This window comes from Lissotriton helveticus, chromosome 10 (assembly GCF_964261635.1).
Source record: "Lissotriton helveticus chromosome 10, aLisHel1.1, whole genome shotgun sequence".
In the NCBI taxonomy this organism is placed as follows: domain Eukaryota; kingdom Metazoa; phylum Chordata; class Amphibia; order Caudata; family Salamandridae; genus Lissotriton; species Lissotriton helveticus.
In genome coordinates, this window is record NC_136071.1 from 1,174,967,411 (window position 1) to 1,174,993,038 (window position 25,628).

The 25,628-nt window shown below is 52.1% G+C and overlaps 1 protein-coding gene across 1 annotated transcript in view; it reads left to right on the forward strand.

Annotated features, from left to right (window-relative positions):
• TBC1D5 (TBC1 domain family member 5) overlaps window positions 1-25,628 on the forward strand; it is a 1,704,599-nt gene that overhangs the window by 1,056,622 nt on the left and 622,349 nt on the right. Inside the window, exon 12 of the mRNA XM_078664018.1 lies at window positions 1,704-1,806. Coding sequence (XP_078520144.1) covers window positions 1,704-1,806 — 103 coding nt within the window. The remainder of the gene's footprint in view (window positions 1-1,703; window positions 1,807-25,628) is intronic.

The following is a 25,628-nucleotide window of genomic DNA, read 5'->3' on the forward strand; positions in this document are numbered from 1 at the left end:
ATACAGGGTCATGTCTGGTTGTATGACCCCTCTGCCCCACACGTCCCCCAGATTCTTAGAATACAGGGTTTAGTTGGGTTGCTTGTCGCCTCTGTCCCACAGGTCCCCCGGACTCTTGGAATACAGGGTCGTGTTAGGTTGTTTGACCCCTACGTCCCCTCTCTCCCCCAGGCTCTCTTAGAATACAGGGTTGTGTTAGGTTGTTTGACCCCTACGTCCCCTCTCTCCCCCGGGCTCTCTTAGAATACAGGGCCGTGTTAGGTTGTTTGACCCCTACGTCCCCTCTCTCCCCCGGGCTCTCTTAGAATACAGGGTCGTGTTAGGTTGTTTGACCCCTACGTCCCCTCTCTCCCCCGGACTCTCTTAGAATACAGGGTTGTGTCGGGTTGTTTGTCCCACCCGTCCTCTGGACTCCTAAAATGCAGGGTCTTGTCGGGTTGTTCGGTCCCTCTGTCCCACACGTCCCCTCTCCCACCCGGACACTCTTAGAATACAGGGTCGTGTCGGGTTGTTTGGCCCCTCTGTCCCACACGTCCCCCGGACTCTCCTAGAATACAGGGTTGTGTCAGGCTGTTTGTCCCCTCTGTCCCACACGTCCCCCGGACTCTCCTAGAATACAGGGTCGTGTCAGGTTGTTTGTCCCCTCTGTCCCACACGTCCCCCGGACTCTTAGAATACATTGTCGTGTCAAGTTGTTTGTCCCACACGTTCCCTGGACTCTTAGAATACAGGGTCGTGTCAGGTTGTTTGTCCCCCCCTGTCCCACACGTCCCCCGGACTCTTAGAATACAGGGTCGTGTCAGGTTGTTTGTCCCCTCTGTCCCACACGTCCCCCGGACTCTTAGAATACAGGGTCGTGTCGGGTTGTTTGGCCCCTCTGTCCCACACGTCCCCCGGACTCTCCTAGAATACAGGGTTGTGTCAGGCTGTTTGTCCCCTCTGTCCCACACGTCCCCCGGACTCTCCTAGAATACAGGGTCGTGTCAGGTTGTTTGTCCCCTCTGTCCCACACGTCCCCCGGACTCTTAGAATACATTGTCGTGTCAAGTTGTTTGTCCCACACGTTCCCTGGACTCTTAGAATACAGGGTCGTGTCAGGTTGTTTGTCCCCTCTGTCCCACACGTCCCCCGGACTCTTAGAATACAGGGCCGTGTCAGGTTGTTTGTCCCCTCTGTCCCACACGTCCCCCGGACTCTCCTAGAATACAGGGTCGTGTCAGGTTGTTTGTCCCCTCTGTCCCACATGTCCCCCAGACTCTTTGAATACATTGTCGTGTCAAGTTGTTTGTCCCACACGTTCCCTGGACTCTTAGAATACAGGGTCGTGTCCGGTTATGTAGCCCCTCTGTCCCACACGTCCCCCGGACTCTTAGAATACAGGGTCGTGTCGGGTTGTTTGTCCCCTCTGTCTCACACGTCCTCTCTAACTCCCATTGACTCTTAGAATACAGGGTCGTGTCAGGTTGTTTGTCCCCTCTGTCCCACACGTCCCCCGGACTCTTAGAATACAGGGTCGTGTCAGGTTGTTTGTCCCCTCTGTCCCACACGTCCCCCGGACTCTTAGAATACAGGGTCGTGTCGGGTTGTTTGTCCCCTCTGTCCCACACGTCCCCCGGACTCTTAGAATACAGGGTCGAGTCGGGCTGTCCGTCCCTTCTGAAATGCTTTTCTCAGAGCCTGTGTTTTCTTCCTCTCTCCTCCAGGTTTCCCGAGATGCAGTTCTTCCAGCAGGAGGGCATACGCAGGATGCTCACAGATGTCCTCTTCTGCTTTGCACGCGAAAACGAGCAATTACTTTACAAACAGGTAAAGGAGATTTGCTACAGGTGGCGCCGATTGTTTCAAATGATGCTGCGCGCAGCCTGGGGATGATTAGCGCATAATGGGGGTGCATTGTGTCTGGGGTCCCCCCAAAAACAATAGGATGGGCCGCACCTGCAAGATAAGCGCCTTGTTCCGCAGAATACTAAATCTGGGACCACATTTAGCGTTATCATCTTTTATACATTGTGAGAATTAGCATAACCGCCTTCAAGATCGCCTTGACTCTGGGGCGCGTTGCTCGATGAAGTATGCTGGGGCGGTGTGGATGGGGGGAGGGTGGTGTTTTATATGCTGCACATTTTCTTACCGTCTCCTCACCTGATATTGAGGTTGTTCTGCAGCACAGCCTCCTTGTCTACATGTCACTGCAGGTAGGGACACCAGTCCATGTCATTATAGACACAGTTTCCCCTGCTGGGCTTTGATGTGAACACTAATGTCTTCTAAGATCCTCAGACTTCTCCCCCAAGCACTTCACACTGAGCTCCTTGCAGCACCTATGCTCCTGTCAAGCTCCTCACACTCTGCCCTGGTGACCATGAGTTCCTGTGGTTTCTTCCATTGGAATCCATCTTACTCTCCCCCTTGCAGCGTGTGACATCCTACTCTCCACCCCCTAGGAGAAGGTTGTAGGAGAGGAGATCTCACTGTTCACCACTCAGTAGAAAATACGACAAGCTACTTCACTGTCCCCTATCCTCGACTGGCAGGGGAAGCATTACACGCCCCTTAACCAGGGAGAGTAGTTGAAATTACTTTGAGGCTAACAAGCTGTGGCCTGAGGAGATTGGTGGTAGTTGTTGTACTCTCCAGCACCCAAGAGAGAAGAGCAAAGTTCATCGTACAGGCCCATCACGACTTGGAAATCTCAATACTCTCCCCTACTGTCCCCTGCCTAGAAGACAGTAGTAGAAGTCATCCTCAGTCCTCTGGTCTAGAAGTGTGTTGTAGAAGCCAGTGGAGCAGAGCCTACTCAGACTCACTGAGCGCATCAGATGCTATCATGGCCGCCCTCTAGCCCCGCGTTCTCACCAAGCCCATGTTCTACTGGTGCCTTGAGTAGCCAATCCTGAGGCCCCTCTCAAGACAAGGCAGACTTCAGTGTGAGGGGCCCTGGCCTCCTCTTCAGTGGCCTCAGCAACAGCTGCAAGATGCTCACACGCTCTTGTTCTGCTGAATCTGAAAGAGACTATTAGTTCTGGATTCCTTACCTTAGAATTACCCCAGGCATCAGATTGGATCCACAGAATTTTTCTTCAGCAGTACCCCTGCGCGTCGGTAGGTGTCGTCGGTCATCTCTGCGTTCGTTGTTGTGTTGTGATCGCTGGAATGACGTCGCGGTATCTACTTAGACACCGCCCCTGCGCGCTGGCGACAGTACTTTCTTTTTCCGGGCCCGCCAGCTCAGATCCAGAGAGATCGGTACCTCGAGTCACTTTTTGACTGCCTTTTTTTACTTTTGTCACCATCTTTTTCGAGTCATTCGACTCCTGGTGCACAGGTATGTCACATCGGTGCACCGGCTTCAAGCCTTGTGGCTCCTGCCACAAGCAGATGTCGGTGATGGACCCACATCTAGTGTCTGGAGCGTGACCACGACCCAAAGTCATGCTCCGACTGTCGGGCCATGGCTCGAAGTCTTTGCAGTAGCGGTCCCAAAAGCTTCTGAAGGCTCGGCAGTCGGCTCCACGCCGCTCGAGGTCACGGTCGAGAGGGATGTCGCGGGACCGGTTGTGGAGCCATCACCACCACTCCTCGTCATAGTCTTTGGGTAAGTCGAAGCACAAAAACGTGAAGAACCACCGTCGCTCTTCACGTTCTCCCCGTCCGTCAACCGACGGGATGCGGAAGGAAGTCGCCCGGCTGCACCCACAGAGCCTGTTGGGTCTCCGAACCTCCCTCCCTTTCTGGGAGCTGGGGAGACCCCTGCCAAACGTAGTAGTTTTCACAAAGCCCTCCACTCCATCTTTGTGCAGCCCGACTCCGCCGGTGTGCCTTCGGGTCCCGCGAACTTGGCTGGGGATTCTAGACCAGCGGCATTGGCCCCAGTGCCGTAGGGCCCCCAGGGATCCAGACCTGGATGCGGATCGGTGCCGGTCGACCTTACGACACCTCCGGCGCCGAATCCTCTGCCCCCTCGGACGCGGGTTGTTTTCCTACCAACGTCGACCCCACCCTCCCCCTGGACATAGACATGGAGCTGGACCGGCGTCGGTACCGTCCGGTAATTTTGTACCTCTGTTCTCCCCTGGTGTTCCCTATCGCCCTGAAGGCTACCAGAGGGGGACTGGGAGAGGTCTGTGGACCCTCTGCCAGACCAGTTTGAAGAACCGGACTGGAGAGAGGAGTGCTTTCTTCCGCTACTGTGGCTACGGAGGAGGGTGCCTCTTACGCTGTGGAGTTGGGTAGAGCGGCTGAGGCCTTGAACCTTGAGCTTCCTACGGTGGCGATCAGGACTAACCTCCTGACTGAGGTGCTTCGGCTGGCAGCGGCCTCTTTGGAGCCCCTGCTGCCGTTCAATGAGGCCCATAGGCTATCCTTCTGGGCACTTGGTCCAAGCCCAGCACAGGGGCTTCTGTGGATAGGATGATTGCCCGACGCTATAGCCTGGCCTGGGTGACCTCATTTTCCTTGCCCAACACCCTATCCCAAGCCGCGACTCACAAGGGCGCATTCCCTACTCCCCCACCTGATAGGGAATCCAAGAAGCTGGACCATTTTGGGAAGAAGTTGTTTTCTTCCGCCAGCTTAGGACTGCGGTCGGAGAACACCACATGTCTCTTGGGCCGTTACTCCCATTCTGTGTGGGACACAGTCACGCAGGTACTGCCACAGTGCCCGGAGGAGTCCCGGCCCGTACTCTCCCGTGCGGTTGCGGAAGGGAGAGACACAGCCAAGTTCGCAATAGATGTGGGCTGGACACTGCTGACTCGCTAGGCAGGACGATCAATCAACACTTTTGGACAGGCCCTTTGATGGCCGTCACTTGTTTGACGACAAAGCGGACAACGCGCACGAGCGCTTTAAGGATTCTAGGGCTACGGCCAGATCATTTGGACTCACTACCACCTCTCGCCCCGTGCAGTCTGGTTTCCGCCCCTTTCGTGGCTACAGAAGGAGTGCCCCGCCGCGTTCCGCCCAGAGCCACAGGCCTGCGCAAGCTGTCCAGCCTCTGTGCAGCCGGGGATGTGGGACTCCGTGTCCTGGGTCTGGCGGCCAGCGTAGGGCCAGTCCACCAGCGCCCCCTCTGCAGCAGCCCCCAAGCCCTCGGAGTCCAACTTTTCAGGGCCACCAGTTGCCAGTGGGCGGCAGGATCCACCATAACCTCCCCCACTGACAAACCATCACGTTGAACAGGTAGGTTTTACAGATAGACCAAAGGGGCTACTCTTTCCCCTTCGAGACTACCCCTCCATCCATGCCACCGTAATCCCATTGCATGTCGGAGGATCACTTGACCCTTCTCCGTCAGGAAGTTATGGCTCCCTTGGACAAGGGAGCCATTGAGCGCGTTCCTGTGCCAGAAGTAGGTTGTGGTTGTTATTCCCACTACTTCCTGGTACCCAAGAAGGACAAAGGCCTGCATCCTATCTTGGATCTCAGGGACGTCAACCGCTTCCTTCGAAAGGTGAAGTTCAAAATGTTGACACTGGCTCAGGTCCTGTCTGCCCACGACCCTGGAGACTGGATGGTAGCATTGGACTTGCAGGATGCCTATTTTCACATCCCCGTCCTGCCTGCCCACTGGCGTTACCTACGGTTCATGTTAGGCCACAAGCATTTTCAGTTCACTGTGCTCCCCTTTGGCCTTAACAGTGCCCCTCGGGTGTCCATGAAAGTTGATGGCAGTGGGCGCAGCTCATCTGCGCAGATCAGGGGCTCCAGTCTTCCCCTATCTCGACAACTAGCTGTTGAAGGCGAGCTCGCCCCAGGCAGTCATCTCCCACCTCCAGACAACAGCCGACCTCCTGCATTCGCTGGGGTTCACTATCAACGTGCCGAAGTCACACCTGATCCCCTCTCAGAAGCTCCATTTCATCGGAGCGGTTCTGAACACAGAGCAGTTTCGGGCCTATCCTCCTGAGCAGCGATTCTGGGATATTCGGGCTGTGATTCTGATCTTTATACCTCTAGCCCGGATTTTGGTCAGAATGACTGAGGCTGCTGGGCCTCATGGCCTCCTGCATCCTGCTGGTGGACTATGCCAGGTGGCATATGTTTGGCTCTGCAGTCGGACCTGAAGTTCCAGTGGGCATAGCATCAGGGGAATCTTTCCGTTTGCGTCCAGATCTCGGAGGACACTGCACACCAGTTCCAGTGATGGCTCACGAACCAGGATTGGGTCAACGGCATATCCCTCTCACTTCCTTAACCAGAGGTCACAGTGGTGACAGATGCATCACTTCTGGGGTGGGGCGGCCACATGGGGGAGGCGGATTTCAGAGGCATCTGGTCTCCGGCGGAGTCCGGGCTCCACATCAACCTTCTGGAGCTTCGGGCGATAAAGTAAAGTCCACATTTGTAAAGCGCACAATCACCCGTAAGGGTCTCTAGGCGCTGGGGGCCGTCGGGAAGATTAAGCGAGCTATTGCCCAGAGTCACATGGTGCTGGGCTAACCTGCCGCCGGAGCCGGGGATCGAACCGTGGTCCCCAGATTCCAGCGTCAGTCGCCCTGGCTGCGGCGCCACACCTCTCCCACAGTCTTGCACTGAAGACATTCCTTCCCTCTGACTGGGGAAGACTAGTGCAGGTGTTCATGGACAACACGACCGCCATGTGGTACAGCAACAAGCAAGGCGGGGTGGGGTCGTAGACCCTATGTCAGGAGGCCATGCGCCTCTGGACATGGCTGGAACGTCGGGGCATTTTCCTGGTGGTTCAACACCTGGCAGGTTCTGTGAACGCCATTGCGGACAAACTCAGCTGCTGGTGCATGATGGATCACAAATAGCGTCTTCACTCGGAGGTGGTGCAAGGTCTCTTTCAGCAGTGGGGAGAGCCTTGGTTAGATCGATTCGCCATCGAAGAGAACTCCCAATGTCCGCAGTTCTGCACATTGGAATTTCCAAGGTGGCACTCATTAGGTGATGCTTTTCGTTGCGAGTGGAGTTGCTGTCTATTATACGCCTTTCTGCCTATATCACTTCTGCCCAGAGTGCTGAAGAAGATCAAGTGCGATCGGGCCCAAGTCATTCTTGTGGCTCTGGACTGGGCACGAAGAGCCTGGTATCCTGAGCTCTTGAACATGGCCATCGATCCTCCGATCAGACTGCCCCTTCGGGAGGATCTTCTGTCGCGGCAGCAGGGGACGGTCCTCCACCCAAACCTGTCCAGCCTCCACCTCCTTGCGTGGAGATTGAGCGGCGACAGTTGACACCTTTCGATCTTGTTCCCGAAGTCTGTAACGTTATCTTGGCAGTCAGGTGTTCCTCCACCAAAACGGTATACTCCTGTAGATGGAACAAATGTGTGACATGGTGCACAGCAAAGACTGAGGATCCCCTTTCTGCCTCTCTTTCAGAGGTTCTCCTCTTCATTCTTTCTTTAGCCCAGCAGGACTCTGCTCTGGGCACTCTAAACGGCTATCCTTCAGCCATTTCGGCCTTCCTTTGGCTGCCTGATCAACCTTCTCTTTTCAAGTCCCCTATTGTAAATCGTTTCCTTAAGGGCATTACTCACTTCTTCCCTTCAATTCCTTTCGTAATGCCCCAGTGGGACTTGAATCTTGTTCTGACTTACCTTATGTGCGCTCCTTTCAAGCCGCTACTTAACTGTCCTCTCAGACTTTTGACATTCAAAACTGCCTTTTTGAATGCCATCACCTCTGCTCGCAGGGTGAGTGAGCTTCAGGCACTTTCTTCCCAGCATCCTTTCCTGGCTGTTCATCCGGACAAGGTTGTCCTTCAAACTCAACCTTCTTTTCTTCCCAAAATGGTTACCCCTTTCCACATAGGAGAGACCATCACTTTTCCCACCTTCTTTCCGCCCCCGTATCCTTCTAAAGAGGAGGAGAGGCTCCACCGTCTGGATGCAAAACGTGTGCTTTCATTCTATCTGGATCACACAAAACCATTCCAGTTGGATGATCAGCTGTGTTGGCTATGTGGGCCCCAAGAGAGGTTGGGCCGTGCAAAAGCGGACCCTCTCTCGATGGGTCGTTCTTTGCATTGAAATGTGTTATTCCTTAGCAAAAAATAAACCTCCCGTAGGGCTGCGTGCCCTATCCACCAGGGTGGTGGCAGCCACTACTGCCTTGGGACATGGAGTCCCCTTTCATGAAATCTGCCAGGCAGCCATGTGGGCTTCATTGCACCCGTTCACCAAACAATACTGCCTGGACAGCCAAGTCTGGAGAGACAGCTTCTTTGGCCCTTCAGTTTTCCAGGACTTTCTGGTGTGAACTAAGTTCTCAGACCCACCTCCGGGGTTGGTATTGCTGGGATATCTATTCTAAGGTAAGGAATCCATAGCTAATGAACAAGTTACTTACCTTCGGTAATGATATATCTGTAAGAGACACATATTAGTTATGGATTCCTTACCGCCCCACCCATCCTCCCCGTTCTGCAAACTGACTTCTAGGGTAAGGGACTTCCTTTTAGGGTCCTAGTTTTGTGCACCAGTGGTCAGGGTCTTGCATGGCCCTGCGCTTCTCTCATGGAATGTCGTGTAAAGAACTGACGTCCGCGCACAGGGGCGGCGTCTCAGTAGATACCGTAACGTTATTCCAGCGATCATGACGCCAACGACAAATGCGGAGTCGACCAATGCCACCTACCGACGTGCAGGAGTACTGCTGAAGAAAAATTCTCCGGGTCCAGTCTGACGCCTGGGGGTAATTATAAGATCAGGAATCCATAACTAATATATGTCTCTTATCGATACATCGTTACCGAAGGTAAGTAACTTGTTCATCTCGGTTCTTCACGTACCTACTCAGTGACCACGCTTCCATGATGCCGGTCACTGCACCCTCCGTGCACTGGTGCCCCTGGTTCTGACCTACTCCCCGGCACCCTCCCTGTACTGGTACCCCTGGTTCTGACTTGCTCCCCGCACCCTCCGTGCTCAGGCTGACGAGCAGTGCCATGTTGGCCCTATTTACTTAATCAAAAGTCTCTTCATGTGCTGAATGCAGAGCACTATTAGCTGCTGTGACTTCGACATAAAAAGGCGCTGTTCCCCCCTGCTGGCTCTGCGCCTCCTACATGCCTCGCAGAGAAATAACACCTTGTCGCATAAGCAATGAATATTTAGCCGGATAACATTAACAAAAAGCCCAAGTTAAGTCTCATCCCAAGCTGTTAAAGCTATTATTTTGCAGTAGGTGACACCCCGTTTAACATGGAGCATATTGTTAATAGTTATGGGGTTTTATTGAATTAATGAGACCGTTATCATGTCTCAGCGTGTCTTGCTGAGTTAATTGAATCGGCACAGATTATATAAATGGTATTAATGAACTTTGACTGCCTGGTGCCTCCGCTTTAATAAAGACTGCTCGGTGAGCTAAATGAAGGCAGCAGATAAAAGGCCTCCTTCAATTCTGTGAGCCTACAGGCTGTTAGAAGAGAGAAGTTCTTTTGGTCTTTTTGTGTTGACTGCTATGCCTTCGTCTCAGTGCGAGATGCGGGTTGACTGCGGGATCGACTGTGCTGTGTGTAGGCCTACTGCACTGTGCGCTGTCGCGACAGGGAGACTGGCGTGGAGAGTGACTGTGCTGTGTTTAGGCCTACTGCGCTGTCGCGACATGGAGGATTGTGGTGGAGGGAATGTGCTGTGTGTAGGCCTACTGCCCTGTCGCGACATGGAGGCTTGTGGTGGAGAGTGACTGTGCTGTGTGTAGGCCTACGGTGCTGTCGCGACAGGGAGGCTGTTGGTGGAGAGTGACTGTGCTGTGTTTAGGCCTACTGCGCTGTCGCGACCGGGAGGCTGGTGGTGGAGAGTGACTGTGCTGGGTTTAGGCCTACTGCGCTGTGGTGACAGGGAGACTGGCGTGGAGAGTTACTGTTCTGTGTTTAGGCATACTGCGCTGTCGCGACAGGGAGACTGGCGTGGAGAGTGACTGTGCTGTGTTTAGGCCTACTGTGCTGTCGCGACAGGGAGGCTGGTGGTGGAGAGTGACTGTGCTGTGTGTAGGGCTACTGTGCTGTCACGACAGGGAGGCTGGTGGTGGAGAGTGACTGTTCTGTGTTTAGGCCTACTGCGCTGTCGCGACAGGGAGGCTGGTGGTCGAGAGTGACTGTGCTGTGTGCAGGCAACTGCGCTGTCGCGACAGGGAGGTTGGCGGTGGAGAGTGACTGTCCTGTCTGTTGGCCCACTGCGCTGTTGTGAAAGGTAGGGTGGAGGCGGAGAGTGACTGATGTCTCTGGACCAACCGCATTGTGCGCTGTCGCGACAGGGAGGCTGGATGTGGAGAGTGACTGCTGTGTGTAGGCCTACTCTGCTGTGCGCGGTCGCGACAGGGTGGGTGGAGAGTGACTGTGATGTGTGTAGGCCTACAGCACTGTGCGATGTCTCTGACATGGAGGGTCGAGGTGGAGAGTGACTGTCATATATGCAGACGTGCCACATTGTGCGCTGCTGCAGACATGGAGGCTCGAGGTGGAGAGAGTGTGAATGTGCTGTGCATAGGCCTACCGCACTGTCGCCGATAGGAAGGCTCGAGGTGGAGAGTGACAGCTGTGTATCGACCTACCGCACTGTGCGCTGTCGCCGATAGGGAGGCTTGAGGTGGAGAGTGACTGTGCTGTGTATCGACCTACCGCTCTGTGCGCTGTCTCCGACATTGAGGATGGAGGTGGAGAATGACTGTGTGTAGCCATACCCCGCTGTGCGCTGTCGCGGACAGGGAGGATCTAGGTGGAAGGTGTGTGTGTGCAGACCGACTGCATTGTTCACGTCACTGGGATAGAGCGTCTCGGTGGAGAGTGATTCTGGCACTGTCTCAGGCAGACTCTAGGCGGAGAGTAAATGTGATGCATTTAGTTGTACGACGTTGTGCACTTCCACTGGGATTGAGACGCTAGATGGAGAGTGGCTCTGATGTATTTCCTCCTATCACACTGATGGGATGGACATTCTAGCTGTAGAGTGATTGTGATGTGTGTAGATCCGCTGCATTGTGGGGCTGTCTCGGGGTGGAGACTAGATGTAGACTGATTGTGACGTGTGTAGCACCACTGCATTGTGGTGCTGGTTCTGGGATGGAGACTAGCTGTAGAGTGATTGTGATGTGTGTAGATCCGCTGCATTGTGGGGCTGTCTCTGGGATGGAGACTAGATGTAGAGTGATTGTGATGTGTTTAGATCCGCTGCATTGTGGGGCTGTGTCTGGGATGGAGACTCGCTGTAGAGTGATTGTGATGTGTGTAGATCCGCTGCATTGTGGGGCTGTGTCTGGGATGGAGACTCGCTGTAGAGTGATTGTGATGTGTGTAGATCCGCTGCATTGTGGGGCTGTCTCCGCGATGGAGACTAGATGTAGAGCGATTGTGATGTGTTTAGATCCGCTGCATTGTGGGGCTGTCTCCGCAATGGAGCCTAGATGTAGAGTGATCGTGATGTGTGTAGATCCGCTGCATTGTGGAGCTGTGTCTGGGATGGAGACTCGCTGTAGAGTGATCGTGATGTGTGTAGATCCGCTGCATTGTGGGGCGGTCTCCGCGATGGAGACTAGATGTAGAGCGATTGTGATTTGTTTAGATCCGCTGCATTGTGGGGCTGTCTCCGCAATGGAGACTAGATGTAGAGTGATCGTGATGTGTGTAGATCCGCTGCATTGTGGAGCTGTGTCTGGGATGGAGACTCGCTGTAGAGTGATCGTGATGTGTGTAGATCCGCTGCATTGTGGAGCTGTCTCCTGGATGGAGACTAGCTGTAGAGTGATTGTGATGTGTGTAGATCCGCTGCATTGTGGAGCTGTGTCTGGGATGGAGACTAGATGTAGAGTGATTGTGATGTGTGTAGATCCGCTGCATTGTGGGGCTGTCTCCGCGATGGAGACTAGCTGTAGAGCGATTGTGATGTGTTTAGATCCGCTGCATTGTGGGGCTGTCTCCGCGATGGAGACTAGATGTAGAGTGATTGTGATGTGTGTAGACCCGCTGCATTGTGGAGCTGTCTGGGATGGAGACTAGATGTAGAGTGATCGTGATGTGTGTAAATCCGCTGCCTTGTGGAGCTGTCTCCGGGATGAGACTCGCTGTAGAGTGATTGTGATGTGTGTAGATCCGCTGCATTGTGGAGCTATCTCTGGGATGGAGACTAGCTGTAGAGTGATTGTGATGTGTGTAGATCCGCTGCCTTGTGGGGCTGTCTGTGGGATGGAGACTAGATGTAGAGTGATTGTGATGTGTGTAGATCCGCTGCATTGTGGAGCTGTCTCCGGGATGAGACTCGCTGTAGAGTGATTGTGATGTGTTTAGATCCGCTGCATTGTGGGGCTGTGTCTGGGATGGAGACTAGCTGTAGAGTGATTGTGATGTGTGTATATCCGCTGCATTGTGGGGCTGTCTCTGGGAGGGAGACTAGCTGTAGAGTGATTGTGACGTGTGTAGATCCGCTGCATTGTGGAGCTGTGTCTGGGATGGAGACTAGCTGTAGAGTGATTGTGATGTGTTTAGATCCGCTGCATTGTGGGGCTGTGTCTGGGATGGAGACTAGCTGTAGAGTGATTGTGATGTGTGTATATCCGCTGCATTGTGGGGCTGTCTCTGGGAGGGAGACTAGATGTAGAGTGATCGTGATGTGTATAAATCCGCTGCCTTGTGGAGCTGTTTCCGGGATGAGACTCGCTTTAGAGTGATTGTGATGTGTTTAGATCCGCTGCATTGTGGGGCTGTCTCCGCGATGGAGACTAGATGTAGAGTGATTGTGATGTCTTTAGATCCGCTGCATTGTGGGGCTGTCTCCGCGATGGAGACTAGATGTAGAGTGATCATGATGTGTGTAGATCCGCTGCATAGTGGAGCTGTGTCTGGGATGAGACTAGCTGTAGAGTGATTGTGATGTGTGTAGATTCGCTGCACTGTGGAGCTGTGTCTGGGATGGAGACTCGCTGTAGAGTGATTGTGATGTGTGTAGATTCGCTGCACTGTGGAGCTGTGTCTGGAATGGAGACTAGATGTAGAGTGATTGTGAGGTGTTTAGATCCGCTGCATTGTGGTGCTGTCTGGGATGGAGACTAGATGTAGAGTGATTGTGAGGTGTGTAGATCCGCTGCATTGTGGGGCTGTCTCTGGGATGAGACTCGCTGTAGAGTGATTGTGATGTGATTAGATCCGCTGCATTGTGGGGCTGTCTCTGGGATGAGACTCGCTGTAGATGATTTTGTGATGTGTTTAGAACCGCTGCATTGTCGAGCTGTGTCTGGGATGGAGACTAGATGTAGTGATCGTGATGTGTGTAGATCCGCTGCATTGTGGGGCTGTCTCCGCGATGGAGACTAGTTGTAGAGTGATTGTGATTTGTTTAGATCCGCTGCATTGTGGGGCTGTCTCCGCGATGGAGACTAGATGTAGAGTGATTGTGGTGTGTGTTTAGATCCGCTGCATTGTGGCGCTGTGTCTGGGATGGAGACTAGATGTAGAGTGATCGTGATGTGTGTAGATCCGCTGCATTGTGGGGCTGTCTCCGCGATGGAGACTAGTTGTAGAGTGATTGTGATTTGTTTAGATCCGCTGCATTGTGGGGCTGTCTCCGCGATGGAGACTAGATGTAGAGTGATTGTGATGTGTGTAGATCCGCTGCATTGTGGAGCTGTGTCTGGGATGGAGACTAGATGTAGAGTGATTGTGATGTGTGTAGATTCGCTGCACTGTGGAGCTGTGTCGGGGATGGAGACTAGCTGTAGAGTGATTGTGATGTGTGTAGATCCGCTGCATTGTGGAGCTGTGTCCGGGATGAGACTAGATGTAGAGTGATTGTGATGTTTGTAGATCCGCTGCCTTGTGGGGCTATCTCTGGGATGGAGACTAGATGTAGAGTGATTGTGATGTTTGTAGATCCGCTGCCTTGTGGGGCTATCTCTGGGATGGAGACTAGATGTAGAGTGATTGTGATGTGTGTCTATCCACTGCACTGTGGAGCTGTCTCAGGGATGGAGACTAGCTGTAGAGTGATTGTGATGTGTGTAGATTCGCTGCATTGTGGGGCTGTCTCTGGGATGAGACTCGCTGTAGATGATTTTGTGATGTGTTTAGATCCGCTGCATTGTCGAGCTGTGTCTGGGATGGCGACTAGATGTAGTGATCGTGATGTGTGTAGATCCGCTGCATTGTGGGGCTGTCTCTGGGATGGAGACTAGATGTAGAGTGATTGTGATGTGTTTAGATCCGCTGCATTGTGGGGCTGTCTCCGCGATGGAGACTAGATGTAGAGTGATTGTGATGTGTGTAGATCCTCTGCATTGTGGAGCTGTGTCTGGGATGGAGACTAGATGTAGAGTGATTGTGATGTGTGTAGATTCGCTGCACTGTGGAGCTGTGTCAGGGATGGAGACTAGATGTAGAGTGATTGTGGTGTGTGTAGATTCGCTGCACTGTGGAGCTGTGTCAGGGATGGAGACTAGATGTAGAGTGATTGTGATGTGTGTAGATCCGCTGCATTGTGGAGCTGTGTCTGGGATGGAGACTAGATGTAGAGTGATTGTGATGTGTGTAGATCCGCTGCTTTGTGGGGCTGTCTCTGCGATGGAGACTAGATGTAGAGTGATTGTGAGGTGTGTAGATCCGTGCATTGTGGAGCTGTGTCTGGGATGGAGACTAGATGTAGAGTGATTGTGATGTGTGTAGACCCGCTGCATTGTGGAGCTGTGTCTGGCATGGAGACTAGATGTAGAGTGATTGTGGTGTGTGTAGATCCGCTGCATTGTGGAGCTTTCTCCAGGATGGAGACTAGCTGTAGAGTGATCGTGATGTGTGTAGATCCGCTGCATTGTGGAGCTGTCTCTAGGATGAGACTCGCTGTAGAGTGATTGTGATGTGTGCAGACCCGCTGCATTGTGGAGCTGGGTCAGGGATGGAGACTAGATGTAGAGTGATTGTGATCTGTGTTGATCCGCTGCATTGTGGAGCTGTCTCCGGGATGGAGACTAGCTGTAGAGCGATTGTGATGTGTGTAGATTTGCTGCATTGTGGAGCTGTGTCCGGTATGGAGACTAGATGTAGAGTGATTGTGATGTGTGTAGATCCACTGCACTGTGGGGCTGTCTCCAGGATGGAGACTAGCTGTAGAGCGATTGTGATGTGTGTAGATTTGCTGCATTGTGGCGCTGTGTCTGGGATGGAGACTAGATGTAGAGTGATTGTGATGTGTGTAGATCCGCTGCATTGTGGATCTGTGTCCGGGATGGAGACTAGATGTAGAGTGATTGTGATGTGTGTAGATCCGCTGCCTTGTGGAGCTGTCTCCGCGATGGAGACTAGATGTAGAGTGATTGTGATGTGTGTAGATCCGCTGCATTGTGGAGCTGTGTCCGGGATGAGACTAGCTGTAGAGTGATTGTGATTTGTGTAGATCCGCTGCATTATGGAGCTGTGTCCGGGATGAGACTAGCTGTAGAGTTTTTGTGATGTGTGTAGATCCGCTGCATTGTGGAGCTGTGTCTGGGATGGAGACTAGCTGTAGAGTGATTGTGATGTGTTTAGATCCGCTGCATTGTGGAGCTGTCTCCGTGATGGAGACTAGCTGTAGAGTGATTGTGATGTGTGTTGATCCGCTGCATTGTGGGGCTGTGTCCGGGATGAGACTCGCTGTAGAGTGATTGTGATGTGTGTAGATCCGCTGCATTGTGGGGCTGTCTCTGGGATGAGACTCGCTGTAGAGTGATTGTGATGTGTGTAGATCCGCTGCATTGTGGGGCTGTCTCCGCGATGGAGACTAGATGTAGAGAGATTGTGATGTGTTTAGATCCGCTGCATTGTGGGGCTGTCTCTGGGATGAGACTCGCTGTAGAGTGATTGTGATGTGTGTTGATCCGCTGCATTGTGGGGCTGTGTCCGGGATGAGACTCGCTGTAGAGTGATTGTGATGTGTTTAGATCCGCTGCATTGTGGGGCTGTCTCTGGGATGAGACTCGCTGTAGAGTGATTGTGATGTGTGTAGATCCGCTGCATTGTGGGGCTGTCTCCGCGATGGAGACTAGATGTAGAGTGATTGTGATGTGTTTAGATCCGCTGCATTGTGGGGCTGTCTCTGGGATGAGACTCGCTGTAGAGTGATTGTGATGTGTGTAGATCCGCTGCATTGTGGGGCTGTGTCCGGGATGAGACTAGCTGTAGAGTGATTGTGATGTGTGTAGATCCGCTGCATTGTGGGGCTGTCTCTGCGATGGAGACTAGATGTAGAGTGATTGTGATGTGTTTAGATCCGCTGCATTGTGGGGCTGTCTCTGGGATGAGACTCGCTGTAGAGTGATTGTGATGTGTGTAGATCCGCTGCATTGTGGGGCTGTGTCCGGGATGAGACTAGCTGTAGAGTGATTGTGATGTGTGTAGATCCGCTGCATTGTGGAGCTGTGTCCGGGAAGAGACTAGCTGTAGAGTTTTTGTGATGTGTGTAGATCCGCTGCATTGTGGAGCTGTGTCAGGGATGGAGACTAGCTGTAGAGTGATTGTGATGTTTGTAGATCCGCTGCATTGTGGAGCTGTGTCCGGGATGAGACTCGCTGTAGAGTGATTGTGATGTGTGTAGATCCGCTGCATTGTGGGGCTGTCTCCGCGACGGAGACTAGATGTAGAGTGATTGTGATGTGTGTAGATCTGCTGCATTGTGGAGCTGTCTCTAGGATGAGACTCGCTGTAGAGTGATTGTGATGTGTGTAGATCCGCTGCATTGTGGGGCTGTCTCCACGATGGAGACTAGATGTAGAGTGATTGTGATGTGTGTAGATCCGCTGCATTGTGGGGCTATCTCTGGGATGGAGACTAGATGTAGAGTGATTGTGATGTGTTTAGATCCGCTGCATTGTGGGGCTGTCTCTGGGATGAGACTCGCTGTAGAGTGATTGTGATGTGTGTAGATCCGCTGCATTGTGGGGCTGTCTCCGCGATGGAGACTAGATGTAGAGTGATTGTGATGTGTTTAGATCCGCTGCATTGTGGGGCTGTCTCTGGGATGAGACTCGCTGTAGAGTGATTGTGATGTGTGTAGATCCGCTGCATTGTGGGGCTGTCTCCACGATGGAGACTAGCTGTAGAGTGATTGTGATGTGTGTAGATCCGCTGCATTGAGGAGCTGTGTCCGGGATGAGACTAGCTGTAGAGTGATTGTGATTTGTGTAGATCCGCTGCATTATGGAGCTGTGTCCGGGATGAGACTAGCTGTAGAGTTTTTGTGATGTGTGTAGATCCGCTGCATTGTGGGGCTGTCTCTGGGATGAGACTCGCTGTAGAGTGATTGTGATGTGTTTAGATCCGCTGCATTGTGGGGCTGTCTCTGGGATGAGACTCGCTGTAGAGTGATTGTGATGTGTGTAGATCCGCTGCATTGTGGGGCTGTCTCCGCGATGGAGACTAGATGTAGAGTGATTGTGATGTGTTTAGATCCGCTGCATTGTGGGGCTGTCTCTGGGATGAGACTCGCTGTAGAGTGATTGTGATGTGTGTAGATCCGCTGCATTGTGGGGCTGTCTCCACGATGGAGACTAGATGTAGAGTGATTGTGATGTGTGTAGATCCGCTGCATTGTGGGGCTGTCTCCACGATGGAGACTAGATGTAGAGTGATTGTGATGTGTGTAGATCCGCTGCATTGTGGGGCTATCTCTGGGATGGAGACTAGATGTAGAGTGATTGTGATGTGTTTAGATCCGCTGCATTGTGGGGCTGTCTCTGGGATGAGACTCGCTGTAGAGTGATTGTGATGTGTTTAGATCCGCTGCATTGTGGGGCTGTCTCTGGGATGAGACTCGCTGTAGAGTGATTGTGATGTGTGTAGATCCGCTGCATTGTGGGGCTGTGTCCGGGGCTGTGTCCGGGATGAGACTAGCTGTAGAGTGATTGTGATGTGTGTAGATCCGCTGCATTGTGGAGCTGTGTCCGGGATGAGACTAGCTGTAGAGTGATTGTGATGTGTGTAGATCCGCTGCATTGTGGAGCTGTGTCCGGGAAGAGACTAGCTGTAGAGTTTTTGTGATGTGTGTAGATCCGCTGCTTGTGGGTCTGTCTCCACGATGGAGACTAGATGTAGAGTGATTGTGATGTGTTTAGATCCGCTGCATTGTGGGGCTGTCTCCGCGATGGAGACTAGATGTAGAGTGATTGTGATGTGTGTAGATCCGCTGCATTGTGGAGCTGTCTCTGGGATGGAGACTAGATGTAGAGTGATCGTGATGTGTTTAGATCCGCTGCATTGTGGGGCTGTCTCTGGGATGGAGACTAGATGTAGAGTGATTGTGATGTGTGTAGATCCGCTGCATTGTGGGGCTGTCTGGGATGGAGACTAGATGTAGAGTGATTGTGAGGTGTGTAGATCCGCTGCATTGTGGAGCTGTGTCTGGGATGGAGACTAGATGTAGAGTGATTGTGGTGTGTGTTTAGATCCGCTGCATTGTGGTGCTGTCTGGGATGGAGACTAGATGTAGAGTGATTGTGATGTGTTTAGATCCGCTGCATTGTGGGGCTGTCTCTGCGATGGAGACTAGCTGTAGAGTGATTGTGATGTGTGTAGACCCGCTGCATTGTGGGGCTGTGTCCGGGATGGAGACTAGATGTAGAGTGATTGTGATGTGTGTAGATCCGCTGCATTGTGGGTCTGTCTCCGCGATGGAGACTAGATGTAGAGTGATTGTGATGTGTGTAGATCCGCTGCATTGTGGAGCTGTGTCCGGGATGAGACTAGCTGTAGAGTGATTGTGATGTGTGTAGATCCGCTGCATTGAGGAGCTGTGTCCGGGATGAGACTAGCTGTAGAGTGATTGTGATTTGTGTAGATCCGCTGCATTATGGAGCTGTGTCCGGGATGAGACTAGCTGTAGAGTTTTTGTGATGTGTGTAGATCCGCTGCATTGTGGAGCTGTGTCTGGGATGGAGACTAGCTGTAGAATGATTGTGATGTGTGTAGATCCGCTGCATTGTGGGGCTGTCTCCGCGATGGAGACTCGCTGTAGAGTGATTGTGACGTGTGTAGATCCGCTGCATTGTGGAGCTGTGTCTGGGATGGAGACTAGCTGTAGAGTGATTGTGATGTGTGTAGATCCGCTGCATTGTGGAGCTGTGTCTGGGATGGAGACTAGATGTAGAGTGATTGTGATGTGTTTAGATCCGCTGCATTGTGGGGCTGTCTCTGGGATGAGACTAGCTGTAGAGTGATTGTGATGTGTTTAGATCCGCTGCATTGTGGGGCTGTCTCTGGGATGAGACTAGATGTAGAGTGATTGTGACGTGTGTAGATCTGCTGCATTGTGGAGCTGTGTCTGGGATGGAGACTAGATGTAGAGTGATTGTGATGTGTTTAGATCCGCTGCATTGTGGGGCTGTCTCTGGGATGAGACTAGATGTAGAGTGATTGTGACGTGTGTAGATCCGCTGCATTGTGGTGCTGTTTCTGGGATGGAGACTAGATGTAGAGTGATTGTGATGTGTTTAGATCCGCTGCATTGTGGGGCTGTCTCTGGGATGAGACTAGATGTAGAGTGATTGTGACGTGTGTAGATCCGCTGCATTGTGGGGCTGTGTCTGGGATGGAGACTCGCTGTAGAGTGATTGTGATGTGTGTAGATCCGCTGCATTGTGGGGCTGTGTCTGGGATGGAGACTCGCTGTAGAGTGATTGTGATGTGTGTAGATCCGCTGCATTGTGGGGCTGTGTCTGGGATGGAGACTCGCTGTAGAGTGATTGTGATGTGTGTAGATCCGCTGCATTGTGGGGCTGTGTCTGGGATGAGACTCGCTGTAGAGTGATTGTGATGTGTGTAGATTTGCTGCATTGTGGGGCGGTCTCCGCGATGGAGACTAGATGTAGAGCGATTGTGATGTGTGTAGATTTGCTGCATTGTGGGGCTGTGTCCTCGATGGAGACTCGCTGTAGAGTGATTGTGATGTGTGTAGATCCGCTGCATTGTGGAGCTGTGTCCTCGATGAAGACTAGCTGTAGAGTGATTGTGATGTGTTTAGATCCGCTGCATTGTGGGGCTGTGTCTGGGATGGAGACTCGCTGTAGAATGATTGTGATGTGTGTAGATCCGCTGCATTGTGGGGCTGTCTCTGCGATGGAGACTCGCTGTAGAGTGATTGTGATGTGTGTAGATCCGCTGCATTGTGGGGCTGTGTCTGGGATGGAGACTCGCTGTAGAATGATTGTGATGTGTGTAGATCCGCTGCATTGTGGGGCTGTCTCCGCGATGGAGACTAGATGTAGAGTGATTGTGATGTGTGTAGATCCGCTGCATTGTGGGGCTGTCTCTGGGATGAGACTCGCTGTAGAGTGATTGTGATGTGTGTAGATCCGCTGCATTGTGGAGCTGTGTCCGGGATGGAGACTCGCTGTAGAGTGATTGTGATGTGTGTAGATCCGCTGCATTGTGGGGCTGTGTCTGGGATGGAGACTCGCTGTAGAGTGATTGTGACGTGTGTAGATCCGCTGCACTGTGGAGCTGTGTCCTCGATGAAGACTAGCTGTAGAGTGATCGTGATGTGTGTAGATCCGCTGCATTGTGGAGCTGTATCTGGGATGGAGACTCGCTGTAGAGTGATTGTGATGTGTGTAGATTTGCCGCATTGTGGTGCAGTCGCCGACAAGGAGGCTCGAACCGGATAGTGATTGTGATGCCTTAAGACCAACGCTCTGTGGGGCTGTCGCTCAGACAGTCTCTAGGGTGGAGAGTGATTGCTGTGCATTATACTTAACCCTTATGGTGCTCTTGTATATTATATATGATAGGAGACATACGTTTGTAATGGGGTTTAATTAACTGCACAATAAACTACCTACTTATGGTGCTCTTGTGAGGACACAGGTGCATTTTGTGCTTTCGAGACTAGTGCGGCCGAAGGCACCGGCCAATACAAGTGTTCACAACCAGAAAATGAAGTCTGGAATGTGTCCGACCGCATGGCTGCAGTCCATAGTGGGTGCTGCTATACGTACACTAGACTATGAAGCATCTACGAGACACGTGTATTGAGGCTCTGAGTCCGTGTCCCAGGACCTGGGACCCTAGAAAGTCCTCATCGGTAGACTTATCCAGAATCAGATAAGCACCATTGGCAGCTGAACCCTTCAGCTAATCCTGCCTGCTCTGATCTTCAGCCAACCTGCCTGCTCTGATCTTCAGCCAACCTGCCTGCTCTGAACTTCAGCCAACCTGCCTGCTGTGATCTTCATCCAACCTGCCTGCTCTGATCTTCAGCCAACCTGCCTGCTCTGAACTTCAGCCAACCTGCCTGCTGTGATCTTCATCCAACCTGCCTGCTCTGAACTTCAGCCAACCTGCCTGCTGTGATCTTCATCCAACCTGCCTGCTGTGATCTTCATCCAACCTGCCTGCTGTGATCTTCATCCAAACCTGCCTGCTGTGATCTTCAGCCAAACCTGCCTGCTGTGATCTTCAGCCAAACCTGCCTGCTGTGATCTTCAGCCAAACCTGCCTGCTGTGATCTTCAGCCAAACCTGCCTGCTGTGATCTTCAGCCAAACCTGCCTGCTGTGATCTTCAGCCAAACCTGCCTGCTCTGATCTTCAGCCAAACCTGCCTGCTGTGATCTTCAGCCAAACCTGCCTGCTCTGATCTTCAGCCAACCTGCCTGCTCTGATCTTCAGCCAACCTGCCTGCTCTGATCTTCAGCCAACCTGCCTGCTCTGAACTTCAGCCAGCCTGCCTGCTCTGATCTTCAGCCAACCTGCCTGCTCTGAACTTCAGCCAACCTGCCTGCTCTGAACTTCAGCCAACCTGCCTGCTGTGATCTTCAGCCAAACCTGCCTGCTGTGATCTTCAGCCAAACCTGCCTGCTGTGATCTTCAGCCAAACCTGCCTGCTGTGATCTTCAGCCAAACCTGCCTGCTGTGATCTTCAGCCAAACCTGCCTGCTGTGATCTTCAGCTTCAGCCAGTCTGGTTTGATTGTTGGAAGGACGGTGATCATTGGAAAAAGCTAAAGTAACAGAATCACTTAAAGATGACTTTAGCCTCTTATGTCTCCCCCTTTCTCAATTGTGGGTACGTTCCACGGCTTTCACGAGTGTAAAAGGCAGGAGGAAAGCTGAGACAGTATTGTGCAGCCGGCTTGTAGGCAGAGGCTTGGGAGAAGTTCTTGGTCAAATTTAACGTCTCCAGCAGGGAGACCATTGTGTAGCGATGACCAGTGTGTGTGGTGCCGCTTCGCTGGCTGGCATTCATCGCGGACAGACCCTCCTAGCCCTGGTGGAGTGAGCCCTGACATGGGGTGAAGGGTGAGTTGCCCACAGAGTGTGGCAGAGGCACAATGGTAGCCTCATGGCCGACACCTTTGCCACCAATGTCCCCAAGAGCCTGGTGTGAAGAATCCAGGTTCCAGCTCGGTAAAAGTGCAGTGCATGCCTCATTGATCGATTACGGCGAGACATCTCAGCCAAGGAGGCGTAGGGACATGGGTGAAAAGTCAGTGGCACGAGTCCACTGTCGAGCAGGTCTGTCAGACTGGAGGAGGAGCGAGTTTAAAGAAACCAGTGTCTCTGTAAAACACCAGAAAGGGCTCTTTGATGCAAATGGCTTGCAGATCACCTATGCACCAAGCCAATGTTCTCCATGCTCAGAAGGCTGTTGCAGGATGCCACTGGCTCAAAAGGCGTTTTCAATAGCCTGGTGATAACCAAATGAACTTCTCCTGAAGTCATAGAACCCTGTATTAGAGAGAAATAGGTGCACCAGGCCCACCAGCACCCTCTCGCCAGCCTTGCTCACTGTTGAGGATTCCTCCGGCCTGATCTGGTAGGCCCTGTGGTCACAGCAAATGTCCTGCACGTATCCATCTTCATGCTGGTCTGTGCAGGTGACCTGAAAATTACATCACTGAATGAACATATAAGTGAGGATGTCCTTGGCCAATGCCCATTGACGGAACCCCAGCCATTTGCTCTTGTATTGGGTTCACGGGATCATATTCTGGCGGTCACTGGAGCTTCTGTGCTCTCAGATTCAAGGCCTAGAGATGGTCATCTTCTCAGGATCCATATACTCAAGCTAAGCGATGCTATGGAGTGTCCTAGCGTTCTCCCTCCCTCCATGGTCAGGAGATCCCTCGCCCGGGGACCAGCGTTACATGGCGTTTCTGTGGATGGTGGAGCAGATCCAAGTAGCATGCCTGGTGAGGCCACTCCTTGTCCACCAGGACTAGTGCACACCAGGTGCAGCCACGATGTCTGGAGACGTCGAGGAATCACATGGACCAGGGGATGTCCTTATCCAATTGATCACCGCCCCTTCCGCCCCTCCCCATCGCCATGAGACTCTCATGGGTGAGTAGCGTGCTATATAAAAACCCTGATTGATTGATTGATCACAAACAGAATGGATCTCCTGCCCTTCGATGACGTGAACGGATCACATTTGAAAAGGAGATGAGTTTCAAACGAGTCGAAAGAAGGAGGTCCTCAAATCTCCACAATGAGGTCGAAGAGCTGCTGGAGAATCTCTCACTGTGAATATCACAAGAGGGCACCTCCCTCTGCTTTGGATGTCAGTTGGGTGGGGAGGTGTTGTGTGTAAGTCAGGAAGATTGTCTTCAGGATGTCATGTCTATCAGTCTCATGAAATGTTTGTGTGAGAAGCAGTTTGTAAAAATCACATTTTAGCATTGGGTACTGTGCGCAGGCGTGACCTTACTATGTATTGCAGCATTTATATAGTGCTTACTACCACTATGTGATGCACTGAAGTGCTTTTCTACATGGGCTGAATTCTACACCTTGTAGGATGTGTGGTTGGAAGCATATTGGTTTGTTTTGATCCTGTGGCAGTTGTTTCCATGTGGTGTGGTGATCGTGTTATTGCTGCAGCGCTTTGCTGTGGTGGATGAAATAGTGTGAGAGACAGATGCAGGTTATGGTTTCCTGTAAGTTGTCAGCTTTGAGCACTCCACCTCTGCAAATCTAGCCACTGTGCCGCCAATAAAGAAATCAAGGTCAGGAGGCCGCTCCTTCTCCTACAATGTAGCTAAGAGGTGGAACGCTCTGCCCCAGCATCTCAGATCTAATTCCAATATTCTCTCCTTTCGTAAACACCTGAAAACGCTCCTATTTACTACTTAATGATGGAGCTGAACCTGCCTCCTCTAACCCAAACCTCAGACGGTATGCTTAGCGCTTGGACGCCTCAGGGCAGCTATGTGCGCTCTACAAATCGGAATTCATTCATTCATTCACTCTGCGGGTCCCTTGATGGTATTTCTTACTATCACAGTTGACTTAGTTGGTTGCTACAGTGAGTTGTTGTGTCTGATATTTGTTTGGTGTTTATGGTACTGAGCAGGCATGGTTGGAGAAAGAAGTGGGGTGGAGACCTGCTGGATGGACTGTATCATCATCCAAGGTCTTTTATTATCATCTCACAGCGGACGCCTGATGTGAGATGGATAGAAGTGGGCATAGCGTGTGGCTAGTTGGGACCTGCCGTGTGGACTAGATTAGAGGGCTCGGGTTGGCCAGCTGTGTGTGGCAGGTCTCTTCAGTCCTGTTCAGGTGCTGATGGCTGGTTTATGAGCTGCTTCCATGCTGGGTGATTGACAAGACCCGTAGCATAAATGTCTTCTGTAGTTTAAGAGGATTAAGCAGTAGAAGGGTGTTATTATGCAGCCTGCATGAGCTACAATTGGCTGCCAGCCGCTGAGCGTGCTGGTATTATTGTTAGATTGAGGCAGAAGGATTTTATATGAATTGACTTCACTGTTGGATACCCAGGGCAGCCAGAGAGCGGCCCTTCTTAGCTTACCTGGCTCCAGAAAGGACCGTGAGGGTTGGGCTGTTCCATGGCTGCAGACTGTAAACTCTAGATTATAATTGCAGGTGAGATTATCCTTCTGTCCTACGGTTGTGGAGTGATGAAGTGATCTTGGATATAACTGTGTTTTCAGCTGTCTCTGGGGGTTTATAGGCTCCTGGAAGCTTCTAATGCTGGCTGGTAGTGAGTTCCAGAGCGCGGCGGCTGGTACTGAGACCGCAGTGCCTCCTCCGGGTTTCTTGTGGTTAGGTGCTATGAGCATAAGTAGTGCCATCCTGGAGCGCATGGTTCTGGGTAGTGTGGCGTGAATTAAACATGTAAGCTCAATGGTCCTTTTCCTTGGGAGTGCAGCATGAACAACGTATCCTTGAACAAGGACAATACTGCAGCTGCTGCAAGTGTCACAGGCTGAGGTCTGCCCTGTAGTTTAAAAGGCATCTTAACAGATAATACCGCAGCTGCTGCACCTGTCACAGGCTGAGGTCTGCCCTGTAGTTTAAAAGGCATCTTAACAGATAATACCGCAGCTGCTGCACGTGTCACAGGCTGAGGTCGGCCCTGTAGATTAAAAGGCGTCTTAACAGATAATACCGCAGCTGCTGCACCTGTCACAGGCTGAGGCCTGCCCTGTAGATTAAAAGGCGTCTTAACAGATAATACCGCAGCTGCTGCACGTGTCACAGGCTGAGGTCTGTCCTGTAGTTTAAAAGGCGTCTTAACAGATAATACCGCAGCTGCTGCACCTGTCACAGGCTGAGGTCTGCCCTGTAGATTAAGGGCGTCTTAACAGATAATACCGCAGCTGCTGCAAGTGTCACAGGCTGAGGCCTGCCCTGTAGTTTAAAGGGCATCTTAACAGATAATACCGCAGCTGCTGCACGTGTCACAGGCT